Raw genomic sequence first — 23,492 nt, 5'->3', positions numbered from 1 at the left:
GTCTATATCTAAATTTTCTCGGACTGTTTCTGGTCCCTTTGAAAGTCACCCCTGTTGTCTGGTCCCTGTGTTTTTCACAACCGTTAAAATAGATTCTTGTCAGACCACCAGTTTTCACCAAGCCAAAAGCTTGGTGTCCTTGTATAGTCTACGAATCCTTTGCCTGAACCTTCCCCATCTTGCTGTAGCCCACACCTCTGCAACCACCACCAGTGTATTTGGTCAGTGCCCTGGTTCGTGACTTCCTTTGCTCTGGGATAATGTGGCCTTACATAACCACTCCCACAGGGGAATGTCGCCTTGGAGACAACCTAAATCCATGCTTCCCAGCCATGGTTAGTTCCTCTCACTTATCTTAAGAACAAAGTCTCCCTTATCCCCGTAGAGGTGAGAGCCGGGTTTATGCTATTAGCCACAGACTTCTAAAGTTATACACAAAATGACGAGAGGGAAAGACTGGTCATTACAAGATGGGTAACTCTTAACATCCAGTCTTTTCAGTCGGCAAGAATCTCAGTTTTCAACTCTCAATATTCTCAACTCCAAATTCAAAGTGTTCAGGTCTCTAGCAGAAGTCGAATCCTAGGCAATGAAGGACTTACCATCCCTTCCCTATAGTATTTTAGATTAATAGTCAATGTGATTTCCTAGCAGGGTGGTATTGCTGTATTTTCACAACTTGTATAACAGGTCAGGATTACCTAAGAGTGAGCCCTGAGCGTTGGTAACACTCCAATTTGGAACAAGCAGCTGGAGAGAAACAGAGGTTTGGTTTTAGTTAAATAATTAATTAATTTTAATTAATTCATTAATAAAACCCTCAGCCATGTTGAGATCAAAGGCATGTAACAACCAACTTGGCAGTAAAGAACAGTAAACCATCTGTCCGTATACACAGTCTCCTCCTACCGACAGATTGAATTATAAAACATTAATATTCCCTAAAATATGTATTTTATATATTTTCTATAACTCCAAGATTTTCCAGAATATAATTATAATTTCCTGAGGACATAGCAAATCTTAACTTACATAATGGGATACTCTGCTTCTCAGACTGGAATCTACAGATTGAGCATCCTGACCCAGCAAACAGAACTTTGACATGTATGAGAAGGAAAAGCTATTCTCCTGTGTACCCAATAGGCACACTGACATTACCCATTAGAGAAAGGTGGTTCTTAGAAATGTGACTGATTCCTCGCCACTGATTCACATTTAAGTAAAGTAGCGGTAGAAAATGACCGTATTATCGGGACTTGCACTCATCCGTTGTTACATGAGATCAGATTATTGAAAGTCAGAAACAGGTCTCACAGGAACCACCTTATCAAAGGGTGCAAACCTCCCTAAAGAGGGGAGTATTCATGTCGCTTCTTCCAATATTCTGATGTCATCTATTGATGGGACTGAACATTCTTGTAATTAAAAAAAACAAAAAAAAAACAACAACAACAACAACAAAAAAAAAACGGCATTTTGTATTCCAGAAGCCTCTTTGGTTGAGGTGAAATAAAGACCACTTTCCTACAAATAGGCACCAACCAACCATGACTGACAAATAAAGTGTGCGTCAGACATGATGTTTTCTTCCCTGCGTAATTCAGACATCAAGGCTCTAAGCCCCAGATTAAAATGTCAGTCTGCAGTCAGCCTTGGATGGGTTTTCCTCACGGAGTATCGTCCTAACGTTATGGGCTATTAACGCATGCGTGCTATTTCCGGGAATGTGTGGCTATCACGGATCTGTCATGTAGATGCTGTTTGGCAGTTGCTATCACACGATGTCACTGCAACTGAACCTTGTATTTTTCTGTCTCACCACGGACCAGGGAAGCAGGAAGCCCAACTGCAGGTCTTTGCCTCTCTCTCCTTTCCCCAAAGCCATTCATCCAGTCTCAGCCCCAGCTCCGTAGTGCCACCCATTGTGGCCTCCCCTCACCCTTTGCCCCCATTCCCAGAAGAATAAGAAGATCCTGCCTGAACACCGTTTTCCTCTTTTTTGTGGACCCCCCCCAGCTCCCTCCCTTACATCTCATCCCCATCTTCACACGTCAGCTCCCGTTACTTAGAAACACATTCTACCCAGAAGACTCAGCGGCTGCATCGAGCAGGATCCAAAAAGAATTCCCTACCAAACCCACCGCACCCTCCTAAGAACCAGAGACCAGAACAGAAACCAAAGAACAAATCGCCCAGCCAACAAAGACAAGACCAGATACCAGCACCTAGAATTACCATCAGCCCAAAGCCAGATGCCTAGATGCCAGCATATAAAAAAGGAAAAAAATACAGGGCTGGAGAGATGGCTCAGTGGTTAAGAGCACTGACTGCTCTTCCAGAGGTCCTGAGTTCAAATATCAGCAACCACATGGTGGTTCACAACCATCTGTAATGGGATCTGATGCCCTCTTCTGGTGTGTCTGAAGACAGCGACAGTGTACTTGTATACATAAAATAAATAATAATTTTTAAAAAGCAATCAACAGCAGTCAGGAAAATATGTCTCCATTAGAATCCATTAGACCACAGTAGGTCTGAGGGACAGCACAGAAGAAACACAAGACATGGATGTTAAAATAACCTTTATGAATATTATAGAATTCCTTAAAGAGAAAATCTGGGACTGGATGAAAAGACCAAACCTATGAATAATAGAAATAAAGAAGAAGAAACAACCCAGGTCAAGGACATAGAAAATATTTTCAAAACAGTTCCTGTGTCTTCCAGCATCTGATCCTCCTTCCCTGTTCCCCTCTGCCTCCCCTCTCCCATGAAAGTCCCTCCCTCCGCCTGCCTTCTATGAATGTTTTGTTTCCCCTTCTAAGTGTGACTCAAGCATCCTTGCTTGGGCCTTTCTTGTTTAACTTCTCTGGGTCTGTGTGGGGTGTATCGTGGGTATTCTGTGCTTTATGGCTAATATCCACTCATTGGTGAGTACATACCACGCCTTTCCTTTTGTGACTGGGTTACTTCACTCAGGATGATATTTTCTAGTTCCGTCCATTTGCCTGGAAAATTCACGATGTCCTTGTTTTTAACAGCTGAGTAGTATTCCACTGTGTAAATGAACCACATTTTCTGCATCCATTCTTCAGGTGAGGGACAACTGGATTGTTTCCAGGTTTCAACTATTACAAATAAACCTGCTGTGAACATAATGGAGCACGTGTCCTTGAGCTATGGTGGAGCATCTTTTGGGTATAGGCCCAGGAGTGGTATAGCTGGGTCTTTGAGTACAACTATTTCCAGTTTTCTGTACCCAGCCAGATTGACTCCCAGAGTGACTGTACAAGTTTCCAGTCCCACCAGCAATGGAAGAGAGACTCCCATAGTTGGTAAACACTTTCAGCAAAGTAGCAAGATATAATGTTCACACACACACACACACACACAGGCACACGCACACACAATGGTAGCCTGTCTATATATAAATGGCAAAAGAACTGAGAAATAAATCAGAGAAACAAATCAGAATCACAATAGCCTCAAAAAAATATATTGGGGTAACTCTAACCAAGCAAGTGAAAACCTTATTTATTTATTTAATGTGAGTGACTGCACTGTCGCTGTCTTCAGACACACCAGAAGAGGGGAACCAGATCTCATTACAGATGGTTGTGAGCCACCATGTGGTCGCTGGGAATTGAACTCAGGACCTCTGGAAGAGCAGTCAGTGCTCTTAACCACTGAGCCATCTCTCCAGCCCGTGAAAAGCTTTTGTAATAGAGACTTTTTAGAAGTATTTGACACACTCAGTATAATGCCTGAGACACTGCAGGAGGTTGGGAATTGTTAGTCCTTGTTATTGGTAGACAAAAGTGAGCAAGAGAAATCTACCATGGGGGAGGAGCCTGACAGCAGCACTTACAGATAAAGCTGCTGTGAACATAATGGAGCACATGTCCTTGAGCTGTGTAGAGCATCTTTTCGGTATATGCCCAGAAGTGGTATAGCTGGCACATGATAGATGATAATTTTCACTTGCAATTCAAATGTGCTTTATAGAGAACAAATGACTCTAAACAAGAAGAGTGTACTGCATGCTTCCTACAGCAGGAAGAAAGGGTTTCCAATGGCTTCAGTACAAAGAAATGCTAAATGTTAGGGGGTTACATTAATTAGAAATTATGCCATATATATATATATATATATATATATATATATATATATATGCTGAACCACCCCATAGCATCCACAGATTGGAACCTGATTTTATTTTTTTATGTCTTTATGTGTGTATTTAAAATTTTGGTTTAAAAGACAAAACCTAAGAACTAACATAGACATAGCATAGACAGCCTTCACTTTGGGACTCTAAACAGAAACTGACCGGTAGAATACCAGTTCTCATTAATTTTGTATGATTTGAGGACCTAGATCCAAGCACTCTGTTCTCTGAAAACTGTGCAGATGGACAATAATTTTTGGGAGGAAAATCTGTCTGACTAGGTGCTATAGTTTGAATATGAAGTCTCCTTTGTACTGGCTGGTTTTGTGTGTCAACCTGACACAAGCTGGAGTTATCACAGAGAGAGAAGCTTCCCTTGAGGAAATGCCTCCATGAGACCAAGCTGAAAGGCATTTTCTCAATTAGTGATGGGAGCAGCCCATGGTGGGTGGTGCCGTCCCTAGGCTGGTGGCCCTGGGTTCTATAAGAAAGCAAACTGAGCAAGCCAGGGGAAGCAAGCCAGTAAGCAACATCCCTCCATGGCCTCTGCATCAGCTCCTGCTTCCTGCCCTGTGTGAGTTCCAGTCCTGACTTCCTTTGGTGATGAACAGCAGTGTGGAAGTGTAAGCTGAATGAACCCTTTCTCCCCAACTTGCTTCTTGGTCATGATGTTTTGTGCAGGAATAGAAACCCTGACTAAGACATCCCTAAAACTCATGCGTGGAGAGCATGGTCCCCAGAGTAGAGGTAATGGATCACAAGGGCTCTGAATCTGTGGATGGGTTAATACGTTGATGGATTCATAGGTCAATAGGCGAGTGGTAGGTGGTGGGAACTTCAGTAGTCAGGGCCTAGTAGGAGGGTGCAAGTGACATTTCAGATTATAGTTAATCTATAACACCCTTTTGTCTCCCTGATTGCACTTCCAGGCCATCAAAAGGTGAGGTGCTTTGTTTTAAACGCACACACACACACAATGCTCTGCCTCTTTGCTGACCCAGAAGCAAGAGAGCCAAGCTGAAACCTGAGGAACCATGATTCAAAACTGATTCTTCCTCCTGTAAGATGATCCTCTCGGTTATTTTGTCACGCAATGTAAGGCCGACGGACACACTACAGAAACAAATTGTGGCGTTTGAGGAAGGAACAAGAGAGGGTGCCAGATGATATCATGGAGGCGAGTAAATTTAGACTCCATAATGACCTTCAGAAGACAGTGTGGCCCACATTTTAGTGGTAGAAAATATGTTCATGGAAAGGTTTTAAACATCACATGATCCTGAGCCCTACGTCGGGAGCAATGTTAGAACTATTTCTGATTCCTTAAGCCTTCCTCTTCCACACATTCTGAGACCATTCATACACTTTAATAAGGCTATATTTAATATTTATTATTTTACAACAGGAAGAGGAGTCTTGGACTAGGGGAATGGCTCAGTGGATAAAGTGCTTTCTCTGCAAGCATGAGGAACTGAGTTCAAATCCCAGAACCTACATGAAGTCAGGATACAGTAGTAACACATTGTTTCGGTAATCTCAGTGTTTCTCTACCAAGAAGAGAGACAGAAGGCAGGGGTATCTCTGGGACCTAGCAGGCCAGCTAGTACAGTATATACAACAGTAAACAACAAAGAAACTCTGCCTCGAGCTTGACGGAAAGTGACAGTGGCCTCTTTACACATGATGTCACAAAGGATATAGCCAATTAAAAGTTAAAAAAAAAACAACTGGGCGTGGTTGCACACGCCTTTAATTCCAGCACTTGGGAAGCAGAAGCAGGTAGGTGGACCTCTGTGAGTTGGAGGACAGTCCAGTCTAGAGAGTTAAGTTCCAGGACCCACAGGGCTGTTACACCGAGAAACCCTGTCTCGGAACCAAAACAACCAAAACAGAACAAAAGTTAAAAAAGAGAATTAAATATTTGAGATGAAAAATCAACAGGATTAAATTTTCATTATTAAATAAATTTTTATTTATCTAAATTATTTCAGAATGAAATAATTTTTATTTAATTAAAACTGTCATTCGTGTATTGAAAAATAGTTTGCTTTCTTTCGAAACACAGCTTCTCCATGCAGAACGAGGACTAGAGGGCACTGTGTCTCATGTGTGAGCAGGTACACACCATATGCACAAGAAGAAGAGGATGAGGAGGAGGAGGAAGAGGAGGAGAAAAAGCAATAGAAGAAGGATGAAGAGGAGAAGGAAGAGGAAGGACAAGGAAGAGGAGGAGGAAGAGGAAGGAAAATGGAGGGAAGGAAGAGAAGGAGGAGGAAGGATAAAGAAGAGGAGGAAGAAGAAGGAAAAAGGAAGGAAGGAGGAGGAGAAGGAGGAGGAGAACAACAACAAGAACAAGAAGAAGAAGCAAAGTGTAAGAGAGTGGGAAGAAGGGCCATACCTCCCAGTCCAGAACTGCTCTGGTTAAGCCTTATCATTTTTAGTTGTGTAGAACTTTATAGTCTCCCCTGGGGGAAATCATCCAGGTCAAATACCAAAGCGAGCAGTTACTCACTTTGTAAGCAGGTGGGGCAGCAAGTGACCAAATTTGAACACAGGAAAAGGAGGTACTGTAACAGACAATGCACAGACTGTGCCAAGCTCAGCAGTGCGCTTCACCAGGGCTTTCACCAGGGGCATCTTTAATCAAACCAGAAGTGACATTTCTGCTTTTGGTCTTGGGGCTTTTAGACTGTGACCCTGCATGAGCTTGGGGTTTAACAGGGGTACAGCAAAAGGGTCCCAGGCTGACAGACCACTCTAGGAGTCCACAGACCATGCCTAGGGAGAGAATAAAGAGAGGACTAGTCAATTTTGTTGAAAAAGGTCATGAGTTATGCGTCTAAGAGACTTGGAAACTAACAAGAATTCATGTCAAATATACATTTGATGAAATTCTGTGGTGAAGAGAAGAGATCAGATTAACAGCAGGCATTTCATTCAACAGGAACAGTTTAAAATGCCTGCACCAAAAAAAAAGTCAGTATTAGGGAAAAACTGAGTCTGTGTTGACTAAAGAGATTTACTGTGACAAGTGGATATTTGGATTTTATCACCTACAAATTCTCCCTGCCTCGTATTGTAAATACAACAGTGCCCTCTAGTTCTCGTTCTGCATGGAGAAGCTGTGTTTCGAAAGAAAGCAAACTATTCTTCAATACATGAATGACGGTTTTAATTAAATAAAAATTATTTCATTCTGAAATAATTTAGATAAGTAAAAATTTTATTTAATAATGAAAATTTAATCCTGTCGATTTTTCATCTCAAATATTTAATTCTATTTTTAGAAAATAGAAAACCACGCCCAGTCGTTTTTTTACTTTTAATTGGCCATATCCTTTGATATTCCAAGTTGATATTAAGAACAGGTTCTTAGGGAAAGCTTTAAGTCTGGTGCAATGTACTAACATGTAATTATGACATACCCAACATTTGCCTTGGAGAAATTGTGGAATTCACTCACTCACTGATTACACGTGGAAGGGGTCTTCTAGAAACACCTTAGGGAAGCTTCCCACACGAGCCTCCAGGGTTCCAAGCAGCACTTGGGTACAGTTACTATCTGAAAACACCAAGCCCCGCCCTCTGCAAAGAGGACCAAAGTGGAACACTCGTGATGTCTTGGATCCTTTTAATCCTACACACTCCAGGAAGCAGGGAAGCCTGGCCTGAAGCCAGAACCAAAGTTCAACCTCAGGAAGCACAGTGACCTGGTTATGGACAGAACCTGAGTCCTAAAATACGCTTTGAACAAGCTGGGCTCAGCCACCTGTCTCCAATACGGCACTTAAAGAGTCAGGTAAGAGTGGAAATCAGGAAACGCGATTTATTCAGTGGGGTCACATGGAGAAGAAGCAAGCTCCATTCCACTCCCTCAAGTCCATCTTTGAAGTTCAAACATGAGGATTATGTTTAATGCAGGGAAAGATGTATGCAGGAACTCAGAGCCGGGGCTGGGGGCAGAGTGTTCGATAGGCTGAAGACAGGCCGAGTGGTGCTAGGGGAGACCAATCGATCTCATGCTAAGCCAAGCATCACCCAGTGGTTTCTCTACGTTCAAGCTGACTGGAACATCCTTCATGGCAGTACTTTACTGCAAAGAGATCAGCCTGTTTTAAGCCTGACGTTCTGATTACAAGTCTGGTGCGCCTAACTGGGTCTATTAATAACGGCAGAGAAAACCGGGTCCCCTTTCAGCCTTACCTGGTGAACCTGGACACAGCTGTCTCCTCCATTTTTTTCTCACGCATATTTGTCAATAAAGCTTTTAGGACTGAGAAATGTGATACAGTAAGCACAATCTTTATTGAGCAGAACAGCGGAAAGCAGAAGCTGGGGAAAGATCAGTGTCAATAAAACACAAATGAACACGGGGGGGACGGGACCATTTTAAATACTCTGACAAAATGTGATCTGGAATGAGAAAAGATGGCAAGGCAGAGAATGGATTTGAAGAAATAGTGACTGGAAGGCTCTCAATTGGGTTAAAATAAGAAATGCCCACTAGGAGCTCACCAAACCCCCTGGAGGAAAAAAAAAAAAACCAAAGATATGTTTCCGGCGGAACACAGAAAAGAACGGCAACGTCGTCATCGCAGAAGATAGGATGCCCAAGAATGCTATCTTTAGAAGCTCCCGATTTTTATTTTTAAAGCTATAATTCGGGGTTGGGGATTTAGCTCAGTGGTAGAGCGCTTGCCTAGCAAGCACAAGGCCCTGGGTTCGGTCCCCAGCTCTGAAAAAAAGAAAAGAAAAAGAAAAAAAGCTATAATTCACCATCTCATCGGATAAACACAGAAGTCCATGCGGACGTTTCAATACGGGTTTGATTCAAAGTTTAAAATTATTTGAAAGTAAAAATGATTTGACAAAATCCAATGCACATAACGAGGCTCTGTTCCCACCCCCACTCCCCCTCAGCAAACAAAAGCCCTCAAAATTTCAATGGACATTAATGTTAATAATTATAAGCAAGCTGGGGGCGGGGGAGCAGGGGAGAGAGGATCGATTCTTTCCCCATAAGAAGCGAAGCAAAGTTACGGCTAGCATTGTTACCACGGCTATAACTTCCCACGAGATTATCCCACCGCCAGGAAATCAGACGCGTGCAGGTTCAGGATGGCCCTGGCGGTGTGTGCACCAAAGTGTGCCTGAACTGACAGCTGTCTCCTCCCTCCAGCAAAAAACAGTGCAGTGTCTCCTCTTTCCTCTGACGCCCTGACCCTATTTTAAGAAGTGTAATACTAAATGGGGTTCACCTGGGCGATCCAGCTCACCTTCCCCGCTGTAGGGTCCTTAATGCATCACACCTGCCGTCCAGATTACACTTAACCTCAACTTGATTGAACTGGGGGGGACTCAGACTTGGATGAGTCACTGAGGACTGCCCCGGAGAGGATTAACCAAGTGGGAAAATGCAGACTGAATGTGGACCACATCATCCCTTGGCCTGGGGTCCCATACAGAATAAAATGGGGGGGGGGGAGACAGCTAGCTGTCTTAGCACCTACCTTTCTCTGCCTCATGTTCTGCCCAGATGGCCTTCATGTCCAGCCTGTGATGGTGGATTGCATCCCCTTTGACCCTGAACCTGAGCCAAGACCTTCTTACCTCCTTTATGTTGCCAAAGCCAGACATTTTTATTCCAACTAGAAAAGTACCTGGAAGTCACACATCTGTGTAACGGTTGCTGTTGGCTTGATTGCAGTGAGAATCAGTAGCTTAGAGCACAATTGCCTTTTAATTTAAGGTAGCATTGCCAACCACGTTGGGCGTTCGCCTGAATGTGGCTTGGGGTAGAGGGCAGTAATTCGGTCTACCAGAGCAAGGCTGGCTTGGGCTTACTGTTACCATTCAACACTGCTCTAGAATTCCTAGTCTTGACAGAAGAGAGATAAAGAGGCACGAAACGCCTAAATGTCTATATCTATTCTGCATGTTGTGGTCACAGAACACCATGAAAAGTGCACGAAAAAGAGTCTCCTGGCCAAGCGGAGGGATGCAGTGTTTCTCCAATAAATAAGTGATATTTTTGTATGCTACTGTGGTTAATCTTGTCCTCTTGATTGGTCTGAGGAGTCTGTAGGAGATCACTAAGGATAAAGTGGCGTTGGCTATTCATTTGTTTAATAAATTGGCATTTGCGCTTAGCTTCCAACCAGCCTTCGTTTGAAAGTTAATCGTTAGAAACCAGTTGAAACTGCTTGATTGTAAGCACCCAGGGCAAGGCTGTAATGAAGACTTAATCGCTTTTACACAATTACATTTGACGGTAACGAGGCTTTTCAGTAAAGGGAAACAGCTATCTACATGCACAAGCCTACAATGGCAATGAAAATACGCTGGCTTACTTCTAACTCGAGTGGTGTTTTTAATATGGATAGAAAATAAAGGGCTTTAAAACTCAAATTACAATCTTTGGTTTAAAAAAAAAATAATGTAGGGCTGTCCTTGGTCGCACTTGACACGGGGCTTAAGTCAAAATGACCGTACTTCAGCTTGTGCGTGAGCACTGGGTTCATATACTTGTCCCTATCAGATTTATCTTTGGATCTTATCTAGACAGGAAGGATGATGAAAAGCTCACTGCGTTCCGGAATAAGAGTATGCTATTTCAAAGGGAACTCTGAGGCCCAATGAAGAAGTTACTTGGAAGTAAAAATGGATTAAATCACAGAATGTTCACATTTTAAAAGTTATTGGAGAAATAAAAAAGTTTATTATTTAATTAGAAAGAAAAATAATGTATTCTGTCTTTTGACGCTGACAGGAAAATTGTAACTGTAAACTGTCACAGAGATTGAAAGTTCCGAAGCTAAGCTTGATCGGCATTTTCATCTGTACAGGGACGAGGCAGTTATTCAGACATGAAAGCAGAGAGAAAGCAGACTCTGCACCGTCTGTGGTTGCTATAGTTGATGATGCTGATGTTGATGATGTTGATGATGATGATGTTGATGATGGTGATGTTGATGATGCTGTTGTTGTTATTGTTGTTGATGACGATGATGATGATGACGACGATGATGATGCGCCTGGGCTGGGGAAAGGGCTCAGCTGGTAAACCTCTTGCACACAACCCTGGCACATGAGACCCTTCTTTTGAACCCACATAAAGATGGAAAAAGAGAGTCAAAATTGTCCTCTGAACCTTCTCAGCTCCTAAATGGTAGGCATGCTCCTCACCACATCATGCGGGCATACACACACACACACACACACACACACACACACACACACATGCATATACACATACACACATATACACGCACATACACGTACACACACGCACACATACACACACATGCCAGGCACACACACAAATAATAACAATGATGATGCTAATGCCAGTCTTTCATTCTAGCACTCACTAAGCAGAGGCAGATGGGTCTCTGTGAGGTTGAAGCCAGCCTGGGCTACCTAGTGAGTTCTAGGTGAGCCGGGACAACATAGACCCTGTTCCACATAAACCCACAAAAAGTAATGATTTTGCATCAATTGACACCAACACTTTATAAAGATGCCACGTCTTTGGTGGTACAATCGAATGGAATTTGATTTCTATTTTCTGGATTTATTTTCATTTATGTGTATGTGTGTACATCTGTATGAATAGATGTCCCGCCTGTGCCAGAAGAAGGCATTGGTTTCCATGGAGGAATAGGCAGTTGTGAGTCCCCAGTGTGGATGCTGGGAACCAAATTCAGGTCCCGGAAGAGCAACAAGCACTTCTAACTGCCGAGCTACCTCTCTAGACTCAAAATTTGACTTCTTAGCTAGAAATGTGTTCTTAACATATTTACATTAAAAATGACTTGCCACAAAAATTATGTTGAAAAACTGCTGACTTCACACAAGTAATCTCGGTTATTTTAAAATTTATTCAGTTTTATTCTTCATTTTTTAAAAACTGGTTTCCTTTTCTGAAGACCAAATTCCAAAGGTTATGAGGACAATTATAATTAGAGAGAGTAATTAATGCTAATCGTGCATCCAATTAGATGGCACCTACTACCCCTCTCATCTGCTAAATTTTTTACCATAAAAGAAATGTGTGCAGCTCAAGTAACACTTGAGCGAACAGTAATTGATTTCGTGCGCCATCAGCCAGTCAAATTGAAGTCTATTCTCAATTACTGTCACAGAGCACAAGGCATGGGTTTTCACTGTGTTTGAGACAGAGCAACGTTCTTCGAAGTAGCTGGTCTTCTGGACCTAAAGATGTCCTCCTGATGCTGCAAGGAAAGCTCCAGGGGGAATAACGTAGCACTCAAGCATTCACCCTCCACACATGTGACGCTCGAGGTAAGCACATGCCTACTTCCAGCATTATCAGTGACATGGCGGTAAAATAGTTCCCTAAGACCGTCACCAACGCCAGTTCACTCCGGTGGCTTCTGGGCTTTGTGTGTGTGAGTTCCCTTCAGCCTGGTAAATCATTGGTCAGGTTTCTTCATAAACAGAGGTCTGAACTTCCCTCTCAGGTTCCATCTTCCTTTCTCTGTTCTTGAGACATCAGTCCTTTTGTAGAATGCTAACTGTCAGTGCCAAGGCCCAAGAAGCTGTCTTATAAGGACAAGGAAATTTGGAGTACGCTGTAGGACGACAGAGCCTCTGGGTCCCAGCCTCTGTGGGAAACCAAGAGGTTAACTTTAGTGGGCTCCTTTCTCCAAGTTATAAAGAAAATCTCATGCATGGATTTGGATTTATGACAGGCTTATCCCCATGGGCCTCTCATAGTGTCCCAGGCTAGAGCAAACTGTGGCTCCTAACCATTGCCCGGCCTCCGTGCATGTAGGCTGCTGGCACTGAAGTCACACAGTGGGGAAAAAAAGAAAGAAAGAGAGAGGGGCTGGGGAAGGAAAGGAAAGAAAAGGAAAAGAAAAGAAAAGAAAAGAAAAGAAAAGAAAAGAAAAGAAAAGAAAAGAAAAGAAAAGGAAGAGAAAATCTTACCCTAAGGAAATGAGAACACCTTTGCTCTGGATCAAGCCAGTTATCATACACAGAGGCCTGTAATCTGCCTCTCCATCCCTGTCAGCAGCTCTTAAACCCTCTGAGCTTAGAGCCAAGCTCTAGCCTTATCACACTCACTTTCCGAATTAACAGCCACATAAAGTGTTCACTCCAGTTGGATTTTCCCACTCCTGTGTTTTGCGTTGACAGTGTGTAACCGTGCACTGAAATAAAAGGTGACAAGGGCCACATTTATGTCAAAGACCCTACACTGCTACTTGTTAGAACCTCCTGATCGTGGAGGCCTGGGATGATGCAGATCCATGGCTAGATTATCTGGGGCTCTCCTTAGTCTTCTTCATAGATGTTTATTGCACTTCTCTGTCTTGGCTTAGCATCCTGGTAACTATCAGTTAGATCCCTTTGGAATGCATAAACTAAACAGACCACCAGTTTATACCAATCCAAAGGCTAAGAATGTCATCAGACAACATCCGAAACCTAGAGCAGAGACTTCCCCGCTTTGTTCTAATCTCCTACCTAATCGATGTTCTTGAAATTTTCTGTAAGGTATGCCTTTGTTGTGTTCTGAAACTGTAAAATCTCATGATGCCATTTCCAGATCTGAAGATGTTATTGGGTCTGCCCAGAACGGTGTTCCTGGCCACAGTTGCTCACATGTACTGAAAGAGTAATCTTGTTTCGTACACTCTTTGAGATGAGAGCCGTGGGTAGTGTGGGTACAACTCGCAACTGTTTGAAGGGGAACGGACTTGTCGTTCTCGTAGCCCCAGCTTAAGTCCTAACGAAGAGAAAATCAGATTGAAAGTTACACTGAACGGTCGAAGATCCTATGAAGCATGAGTAGAACTATTGGTGGAGGGGGCACGGGGTGTCTTGAACATAAAATAATTTAAAAACAGATACCGGGAAACTGAAGGCCAGTTTGCTGGATTCAGAGGAAGAAAAAGGATGTGTCCAGACGCAGTCTTGTGTCTTAGATTCCATTTCTATTGCTGTGAGAAAACACCCTGACAAAAGCAGCAGAGGGAAAGAAGTCTTCATTTTGTCTCACAGGCAAGAGCCCAGTCCACCGAGGTTGGGTGTTCAAGGCAGCAGGAGTTTGAGGCAGCCAGGCCTGTTTTCTGAGGTCAGGGAGTGGGGGTGGACAGTGCTGTGAGCAGTATCCTTCCTTCCTGTTTACAGTGTCCAGGACAAAACACAGGGAGTGGCCCAGCCCACACTTACAGTGACCTTCCCATCTCGAGCTTCACCCCCACACCCCTATGGCATTTGGGCCATTTTTTCATTTTTTAACCCCTTTGTGTGCCAAAGTGATAATAAGTTTCTTGAGTAACCTTTCAATTTGCTGCAAGATTTTCAAAGCTCTTACTCTTAAGAAAGAATTTTTCCGACAGTATTTATAATTAAATATATTTTAGTCAGAGAACAGCAAAGGACTAATTTCTAATTCAAATCTTCAAACACGGGTTTTATACAGTTGTTTTTTAAAAAGTAAAATGTTGGGGGTTGGGGATTTAGCTCAGTGGTAGAGCACTTGCCTAGGAAGCGCAAGGCCCTGGGTTCGGTCCCCAGCTCCGGAAAAAAAAAAAAAAATTTAAAAAATAAAATGTTGGATAGATTGAGTTCTATATTGTTTTTATAAATATTCAACGCATACACACTGGGGCTCACACATGTACATGCATGTACACGCTCATGCACTCAGACACACCATGCATGCACACACCCCAAAATCAAGATTTCACATATAAGAGAAGATATGTTTATCTTTCAAAATCTGGAATGTGTCACTGATCATCATGATCTCCAGTTGCAGCCATTTTTTCCCCTGCAAATGAGAATGTCATGATTTCATTTCCTGCAAGGCTAAATAAGATGCCATTGTGTGTATAGACCACATTCTCTTTGTCCATTTACTTTTGACGGACTTCTAGGTTGAGTCCATTGCATAGCCGTCTTAGGGTTTCACTGCTGTGAACAGACACCATGACCAAGGCAAGTCTCATAAGGGCAGCATTTAATTGGGGCTGGCTTACAGACACAGAGGCTCGGTCCATTATTATCAAGGTGCGAGCATGGCAGTGTCCAGCACAATTGAAGGTCCTGGGCTGTAAGAAGAAAGCTAGCTTACAAGACAGCAAGCATGGTTTCTGCTTCAAGTCCCCACTTAAGTCCCTTTTGTGACTTCCTTCACTAACAGACGACAACCTGTAAGCTGAAATAAACTCCTTCCTCTAAATTGCTTCTGGTTGTGGCATTTATCATAACGACAGAATGAAACTCTTGTATGTATGCATCACATAGGAATCTAACTGAATGAATGTAAGGGACTAGAACTCCAACCTCCAAGAAGCAAGAAAGACAAGAGATAAATAAGTTACCTTCTGCTCTTACCTGAGTAATCAGCATCTCTGACAGTTTTAAAGTTTCCCACTGTGTAAACAAGACCCAAGCTAATATCTCATCTCAAAGAGAGTCCAGCTATGTAATCCTTATTTCATATCCTCACTTTTATTAGCATTGCAGTGGCCAGTGGTTATAATGAGAAGCACTTTAAAAGCTATCCAAATGTCGTTTACTTATACAACACTTTCTGCATGAAAGATCTAGCAGATAGCTAAGCCAGGGAATATTTACCGATGCACTCCTTTGTTTTGCAAGCCTTGCTTAGCTGCAGGTAAATTAATGTGCAAATTAAATATTCATGAGCCAATTTATGTTATTTGTTTATGTTACAACATCTAGGCGTCATTTTTCTCTTCTTTGATATACACCTGAAATCCAACTGCAAACACCAAGCATATTTGTTATGTGTGTGTATCATTAAAAATGGAACCATGAGGCTGCCTAGAAGGAAGCATTTAATCTTTAAAACAAGACATGTCTCCTGGGAATCTCATTTTCTACCTTAGAATAATGTTATATCTATAACACCAGTTATATGGAGGTAGCAATTTTTAATGCAATTGTCTTTTAAAATTGTGGTCTTAGGGTCCATTCACATTATTAAAACTTATTAAAGATATAATTTTTCTTGATGTGGATTAAGAAATACTTTTCCTTTTTGTGGACTCTATGTAATAATTTGTGCTGTACAAATCAAAACTGCTAAAGCATTAAAAATTTCTGTTTAATAAAACTTATATTCATAAGCATGTTATAGTACAATTATAAGTACTATCATAGTATGTCATGGTTTTATTAAAAATTCTATTTTCTAAAGTCAAAACAAAATTAGGATAACTATATTTCATATTTTGGTAATTATTGCTTGGTGGTGGGTTTTGTTTTGTTTTCTTTTGTTTTGATTTTAGTAGACTAGGCTCGATAGAACTTATATGGATTCTCCTGTCTTCTTCCATTGTTAGTGTGTTTCAAAAGCATTGGTTAAAGTACTTACCTGAAGAAAATTTGGGTCAGAACACATCATTGGAGAGGGCAGACATTTTTTTAGCAGGTTTTTTTTTCTTTGATACATAGAAAAATGAAAGTGTCATTTTTCAATATGAAATTTGAAATTATGTCAATGAACATTTTGCTCTCTTGATTTTATCAATGCAGAAGCTGTAATATGCATACGCCAGTTGGGTGCAAAACAAGTGGTATATTATATGCCAGTTACACCAGGATTGATTGTTTTTTCTCTTCATCATATAACCAAGTCAATCTGTGACTAATTATTCAATGCCACTAAAGTTTTATATGATTTCTTATGAATGTGTATGTGTATGTAGATGATGTGTGTGCCTGGGTGCTTGTAGCATGGTTTATGTGTGGAGGTCTGTCTTAGTTAGGGTCTTATTGCTGTGAACAGACACCATGATCAATGCAAGTTTTATAAAGGACAACATTTAATTGGGGCTGGCTTACAGGTTCAGAGGTTCAGTCCATTATCATCAAGGTGGGAGCATGGCAGCATCCAGGTGGGCATGGTGCAGGAGGAACTGGGTTCTACATCTTCATCCGAAGGAAGCCAGGAACAGACTGAGCATCCTCAGGCAGTTAGGAGGAGGGTCTCCAAGACCACGCCCACAGTGACACACTTCCTCCAACAGGGCCACACCTTCTAATAGTGCCACTCCCTGGGCCAAGCATATACAAACCATAACAAGGTCAGATGAAAATTTGTGGTTTGGTTCTCTCCTTCTACTTAGTCAACCCTGGCCATATATCTCTGCGGTTTAGAATCTCTCTCTAGATGGCCATTCTTCTTGTGCCAGTGTACCAGAAGTGGGAGCACCCCTAGATTCTCACAAACAGCAGGGCATGCCTGAATTGGCTGCTTCTTTCAAAAGAAACTCTTGCCTAGCTTAATCTCTTTCATCTTTTTTTGTCTGAAGCTCCTTCTGTAATAGGAATAGAATCTATTGTTCTCCGTCATAACTCTTGACTTTCACATGACAGCATTGCAGACTGATCTTGATTTCCTAGACTGCTGTCAGTCCACACATGTGCTCTATAGTTTGCCCATGGAAGGTTCCATTAAAACTATGAAACGCAACTGAGAATGATCAGTTCCTGCTAGTTCGTGTTTTTTTAAATAATTATTTACAATGCAGGCTTGAAGGGAAAATGGAGATATTTGAAAAAAATAAGAATTAAAGCCAGGAGTAGTGGTGCACGCCTTTAATTCCAGCACTTGGGAGGCAGAGGCAGGCAGATCTCTGAGTTGGAGGCCAGTCTGGTCTACAGAACAAGTTCTGGGACAGTCAGAACTACACAGAGAAACCTGTCTCAAAAACAAAACCAAAAAAAGAAAATCATATACATCAGCACACAAATATAGATATGGATTAAAGCCTAGTACCTGTGGTGTAAGAGCTGTTTAGAAACTGCTAATTTAACCCAGTTATTTGGAAACCACTAATGGTGAAAGTAAATAGCATTGCTTTGCTAGTATTTTTTAAAGAATTATTTATTTATTATATGAGTAAACTGTAATTATCTTCAACACACCAGAAGAGGGCATCAAATCCTATTACAGATGGTTGTGAGCCACTACGTAGTTGCTGGGATTTGAACTTAGGACCTCTGAAAGAGCAGTCAGTGTTCTTAACCTCTTAGCCATCTCTCCAGCTTTGTTAGTATTCTATGTGTTAAAAGCATGTATGCCGAGCAGCTCTCTGCTCCCAGAACCCGTGGGAGAGATACCTTACCGCCTGGTCAGGCGGGCACTCCTGAGGCTGCAGAGTGGAAGAGACCACCAACACTGCCCACCCCTGCCCACATCCCTGACCCAAGAGGAAACTGTACAAGGCCTCTGGGTTCCTGTGGGGGAGGGCCCAGGAGCAGCAGGAGCCCTGCCTGAGACACCACCGGATCCTGAAGGAAACAGACCGGGTAAACAGTTCTCTGCACCCAAATCCCGTGGGAGGGAGAGCTAAACCTTCAGAGAGGCAGACACGCCTGCGAAACCAGAAGAGACTGCTCTCTACACACATTGCTGATTCCAGAGGAAAACACGAGGCCATCTGGAACCCTGGTGCACGGAGGCTCCCGAAGAGGCGGCACAGATCTTCCCGGTCGCTGCCACACTGGAGAGCCCGTGGGCAGAACCCAGCCAACTGGAGCCTCGGGGCCACAGGTAAGACTAACTTATCTGCTGCAAGTGACTTGCCTGGTGAACTCAAGGCACAGGTCCACAGGAACAGCTGAAGACCTGTAGAAAGGAAAAACTACATCACCAAAGCAGAACACTCTGTCCCCATAACTGACTGAAAGAGAGGAAAACAGGTCTACAGCACTCCTGACACAGGGCCTATAGGACAGTTTAGCCACTGTCAGAAATAGCAGAACAAAGTAACACTAGAGATAATTTGATGGCAGAGGCAACTGCAGAGGAACCCAAGCAACAGAAACCAAGACTACATGGCACCATCGAGCCCAATTCTCCCATCAAAACAAACATGGAATATCCAAACACACCAGAAAAGCAAGATCTAGATTCAAAATCATATTTGATCATGATGCTGAGAACTTCAAGAAAGACATGATGAACTCCCCTTAGAGAACAAGTAGAAGCCTACAGAGAGGAATCGCAAAAATGCATGAAAGAATTCCAGGAAAACATAAATAAACAAGTAGAAGCCCATACAGAGGAGACACAAAAATCCCTGAAAGAATTAAAGGAAAACACAATCAAACAGTGGAAGGAATTAAAAATGGAAATAGAAGCAATCAAGAAAGAACACATGGAAACAACCCTGGATATAGAAAACCAAAAGAAGAGACAAGGAGCTGTAGATACAAGCTTACCAACAGAATACAAGAGATAGAAGAGAGAATCTCAGGAGCAGAAGATTCCATAGAAATCATTGACTCAACTGTCAAAGATAATGTAAAACGGAAAAAGCTACTGGTCCAAAACATACAGGAAATCCAGGACTCAATGAGAAGAAGATCAAACCTAAGGATAATAGGTATAGAAGAGAGTGAAGACTCCCAACTCAAAGGACCAGTACATATCTTCAACAAAATCATAGAAGAAAACTTCCCTAACCTAAAAAAAGAGATACCCATAGGCATACAAGAAGCCTACAGAACCCCAAATAGATTCGACCAGAAAAGAAACACCTCCCGTCACATAATAGTCAAAACACCAAACGCACAAAATAAGGAAAGAATATTAAAAGCAGTAAGGGAAAAAGGTCAAGTAACATATAAAGGCAGACCTATCAGAATCACACCAGACTTTTTCGGCCAGAAACTATGAAGGCCAGAAGATCCTGGACTGATGTCATACAGACCCTAAGAGAACACAAATGCCAGCCCAGGCTACTGTATCCTGCAAAACTCTCAATTAACATAGATGGAGAAACCAAGATATTCCATGACAAAACCAAATTTACACAATATCTTTCTACAAATCCAGCACTACAAAGGATAATAAATGGTAAAGCCCAACATAAGGAGGCAAGCTATACCCAAGAAGAGGCAAGAAACTAATCGTTTTGGCAACAAAACAAAGAGAAGAAAAGCACACAAACATAACACATCCACGTTATGAATATAACAGGAAGCAATAATCACTATTCCTTAATATCTCTCAACATCAATGGCCTCAACTCCCCAATAAAAAGACATAGATTAACAAACTGATACATGAACGAGGACCCTGCATTCTGCTGCCTACAGGAAACACACCTCAGAGACAAAGACAGACACTACCTCAGAGTGAAAGGCTGGAAAACAACTTTCCAGGCAAATGGTCGGAAGAAGCAAGCTGGAGTAGCCATTCTAATATCAAATAAAGTCAATTTTCAACTAAAAGTCATCAAAAAAGATAAGGAAGGACACTTTATATTTATCAAAGGAAAAATCCACCAAGATGAACTCTCAATCCTAAATATCTATGCCCCAAATACAAGGGCACCTACATACGTAAAAGAAACCTTACTAAAGCTCAAAACACACATTGCACCTCACACAATAATAGTAGGAGACTTCAACACCCCACTCTCATCAATGGACAGATCATGGAAACAGAAATTAAACAGAGACGTAGACAGACTAAGAGAAGTCATGAGCCAAATGGACTTAACGGATATTTATAGAACGTTCTACCCTAATGCAAAAGGATATACCTTCTTCTCAGCTCCTCATGGTACTTTCTCCAAAATTGACCATATAATTGGTCAAAAAACGGGCCTCAACAGGTACAGAAAGATAGAAATAATCCCATCGTGCTATCGGACCACCACGCCTAAAGCTGGTCTTCAATAACAATAAGGGAAGAATGCCCACATATACGTGGGAAATTGAACAATGCTCTACTCAATGATAACCTGGTCAAGGAAGAAATAAAGAAAAAAGAAATTAAAAACTTTTAGAATTTAATGAAAATGAAGGTACAACATACCCAAACTTATGGGACACGATGAAAGCTGTGCTAAGAGGAAAACTCATAGCGCTGAGTGCCTGCAGAAAGAAACAGGAAAGAGCATATGTCAGCAGCTTGACAGCACACCTAAAAGCTCTAGAACAAAAAGAAGCAAATACACCCAGGAGGAGTAGAAGGCAGGAAATAATCAAACTCAGAGCCGAAATCAACCAAGTAGAAACAAAAAGGACCATAGAAAGAATCAACAGAACCAAAAGTTGGTTCTTTGAGAAAATCAACAAGATAGATAAACCCTTAGCCAGATTAATCTAGAGGACACAGAGAGAGTGTGTCCAAATTAACAAAATCAGAAATGAAAAGGAGACATAACTACAGATTCAGAGGAAATTCAAAAATATCATCAGATCTTACTATAAAAAGCCTATACTCAACAAAACTTGAAAATCTGCAGAAATGGACAATTTCTAGACAGATACCAGGTACCGAAGTTAAATCAGGAACAGATAAACCAGTTAAACAACCCCATAACTCCCAAGGAAATAGAAGCAGTCATTAAAGGTCTCCCAACCAAAAAGAGCCCAGGTCCAGACGGGTTTAGTGCAGAATTCTATCAGACCTTCATAGAAGACCTCATACCAATATTATCCAAACTATTCCACAAAATTGAAACAGATGGAGCACTACCGAACTACTTCTATGAAGCCACAATTACTCTTATACCTAAACCACACAAAGACCCAACAAAGAAAGAGAACTTCAGACCAATTTCCCTTATGAACATCGACGAAAAATACTCAACAAAATTCTGGCAAACCGAATCCAAGAGCACATCAAAACAATCATCCACCATGATCAAGTAGGCTTCATCCCAGGCATGCAGGGATGGTTTAATATACTGGAAAACCATCAACGTGATCCATTATATAAACAAACTGAAAGAACAAAACCACATGATCATTTCATTAGATGCTGAGAAAGCATTTGACAAAATTCAACACCCCTTCATGATAAAAAGTCCTGGAAAGAATAGGGAATCCAAGGCCCATACCTAAACATAGTAAAAGCCATATACAGCAAACCAGTGGCTAACATTAAACTAAATGGAGAGAAACTTGAAGCAATCCCACTAAAATCAGGGACTAGACAAGGCTGCCCACTCTCTCCCTACTTATTCAATATAGTTCTTGAAGTTCTAGCCAGAGCAATCAGACAACAAAAGGAGGTCAAGGGGATACAGATCGAAAAGAAGAAGTCAAAATATCACTATTTGCAGATGATATGATAGTATATTTTAAGTGATCCCAAAAGTTCCACTAGAGAACTACTAAAGCTGATAAACAACTTCAGCAAAGTGGCTGGGTATAAAATTAACTCAAATAAATCAGTAGCCTTCCTCTACACAAAAGAGAAACAAGCGAGAAAGAAATTAGGGAACGACACCCTTCATAATAGACCCAAATAATATAAAAGTACCTCGGTGTGACTTTAACCAAGCAAGTAAAAGATTTGTACAACAAGAACTTCAAGACTCTGAAGAAAGAAATTGAAGAAGACCTCAGAAGATGGAAAGATCTCCCATGCTCATGGATTGGCAGGATTAATATAGTAAAAATGGCCATTCTGCCAAAAGCCATCTACAGATTCAATGCAATCCCCATCAAAATACCAATCCAATTCTTCAAAGAGTTAGACAGAACAATTTGCAAATTCATCTGGAATAACAAAAAACCCAGGATAGCTAAAACTATGCTCAACAATAAAAGGACTTCGGGGGGAATCGCTATCCCTGAACTCAAGCAGTATTACAGAGCAATTGTGATAAAAACTGCATGGTATTGGTACAGAGACAGACAGATAGACCAATGGAATAGAATTGAAGACCCAGAAATGAACCCACACACCTATGGTCACTTGATTTTTGACAAAGGAGCCAAATCCATCCAATGGAAAAAGATAGCATTTTCAGCAAATGGTGCTGGTTCAACTGGAGGTCAACATGTGAAGAATGCAGATCGATCCATGCTTATCACCCTGTACAAAGCTTAAGTCCAAGTGGATCAAGGACCTCCACATCAAACCAGACACACTCAAACTAATAGAAGAAAAAACTAGGGAAGCATCTGAACACATGGGCACTGGAAAAAATTTCCTGAACAAAACACCAATGGCTTATGCTCTAAGATCAAGAATCGACAAATGGGATCTCATAAAACTACAAAGCTTCTGTAAGGCAAAGGACACTGTGGTCAGGACAAACGGCAACCAACAGACTGGGAAAAGATCTTTACCAATCCTACAACAGATAGAGGCCTTATATCCAAAATATACAAAGAACTCAAAAGTTAGACCAAGAGGGAGACAAATAACCCTATTAAAAAATGGGGTTCAGAGCTAAACAAAGAATTCACAGCTGAGGAATGCCGAATGGCTGAGAAACACCTAAAGAAATGTTCAACATCTTTTAGTCATCAGGGAAATGCAAATCAAAACAACCCTGAGATTTCA

General features: G+C 41.6%; 1 protein-coding gene and 1 non-coding gene across 2 annotated transcripts; both read left to right on the top strand.

Annotated features, from left to right (window-relative positions):
• Positions 1 to 10,653: 10,653 nt before the first annotated feature.
• Positions 10,654 to 10,898, top strand: Ndufb1 (NADH:ubiquinone oxidoreductase subunit B1). Its single transcript, XM_032885753.1, has one exon. The coding sequence runs from the start codon at positions 10,654 to 10,656 to the stop codon at positions 10,798 to 10,800; it is 147 nt and encodes a 48-aa protein (XP_032741644.1). The 3' UTR covers positions 10,801 to 10,898.
• A 1,964-nt stretch (positions 10,899 to 12,862) lies between these two features.
• On the top strand, positions 12,863 to 12,994 carry LOC116885118. The gene has a single exon (XR_004385981.1). It is a non-coding gene; the product is annotated as a small nucleolar RNA SNORA42/SNORA80 family (small nucleolar RNA).
• The last annotated feature ends 10,498 nt before the right edge of the window (positions 12,995 to 23,492 follow it).

Source organism: Rattus rattus, chromosome 15 (genome assembly GCF_011064425.1).
Source record: "Rattus rattus isolate New Zealand chromosome 15, Rrattus_CSIRO_v1, whole genome shotgun sequence".
In the NCBI taxonomy this organism is placed as follows: Eukaryota; Metazoa; Chordata; class Mammalia; order Rodentia; family Muridae; genus Rattus; species Rattus rattus.
The sequence above is the reverse complement of the archived record's forward strand: the minus strand, read 5'-3'. Positions and strand labels throughout refer to the sequence as shown.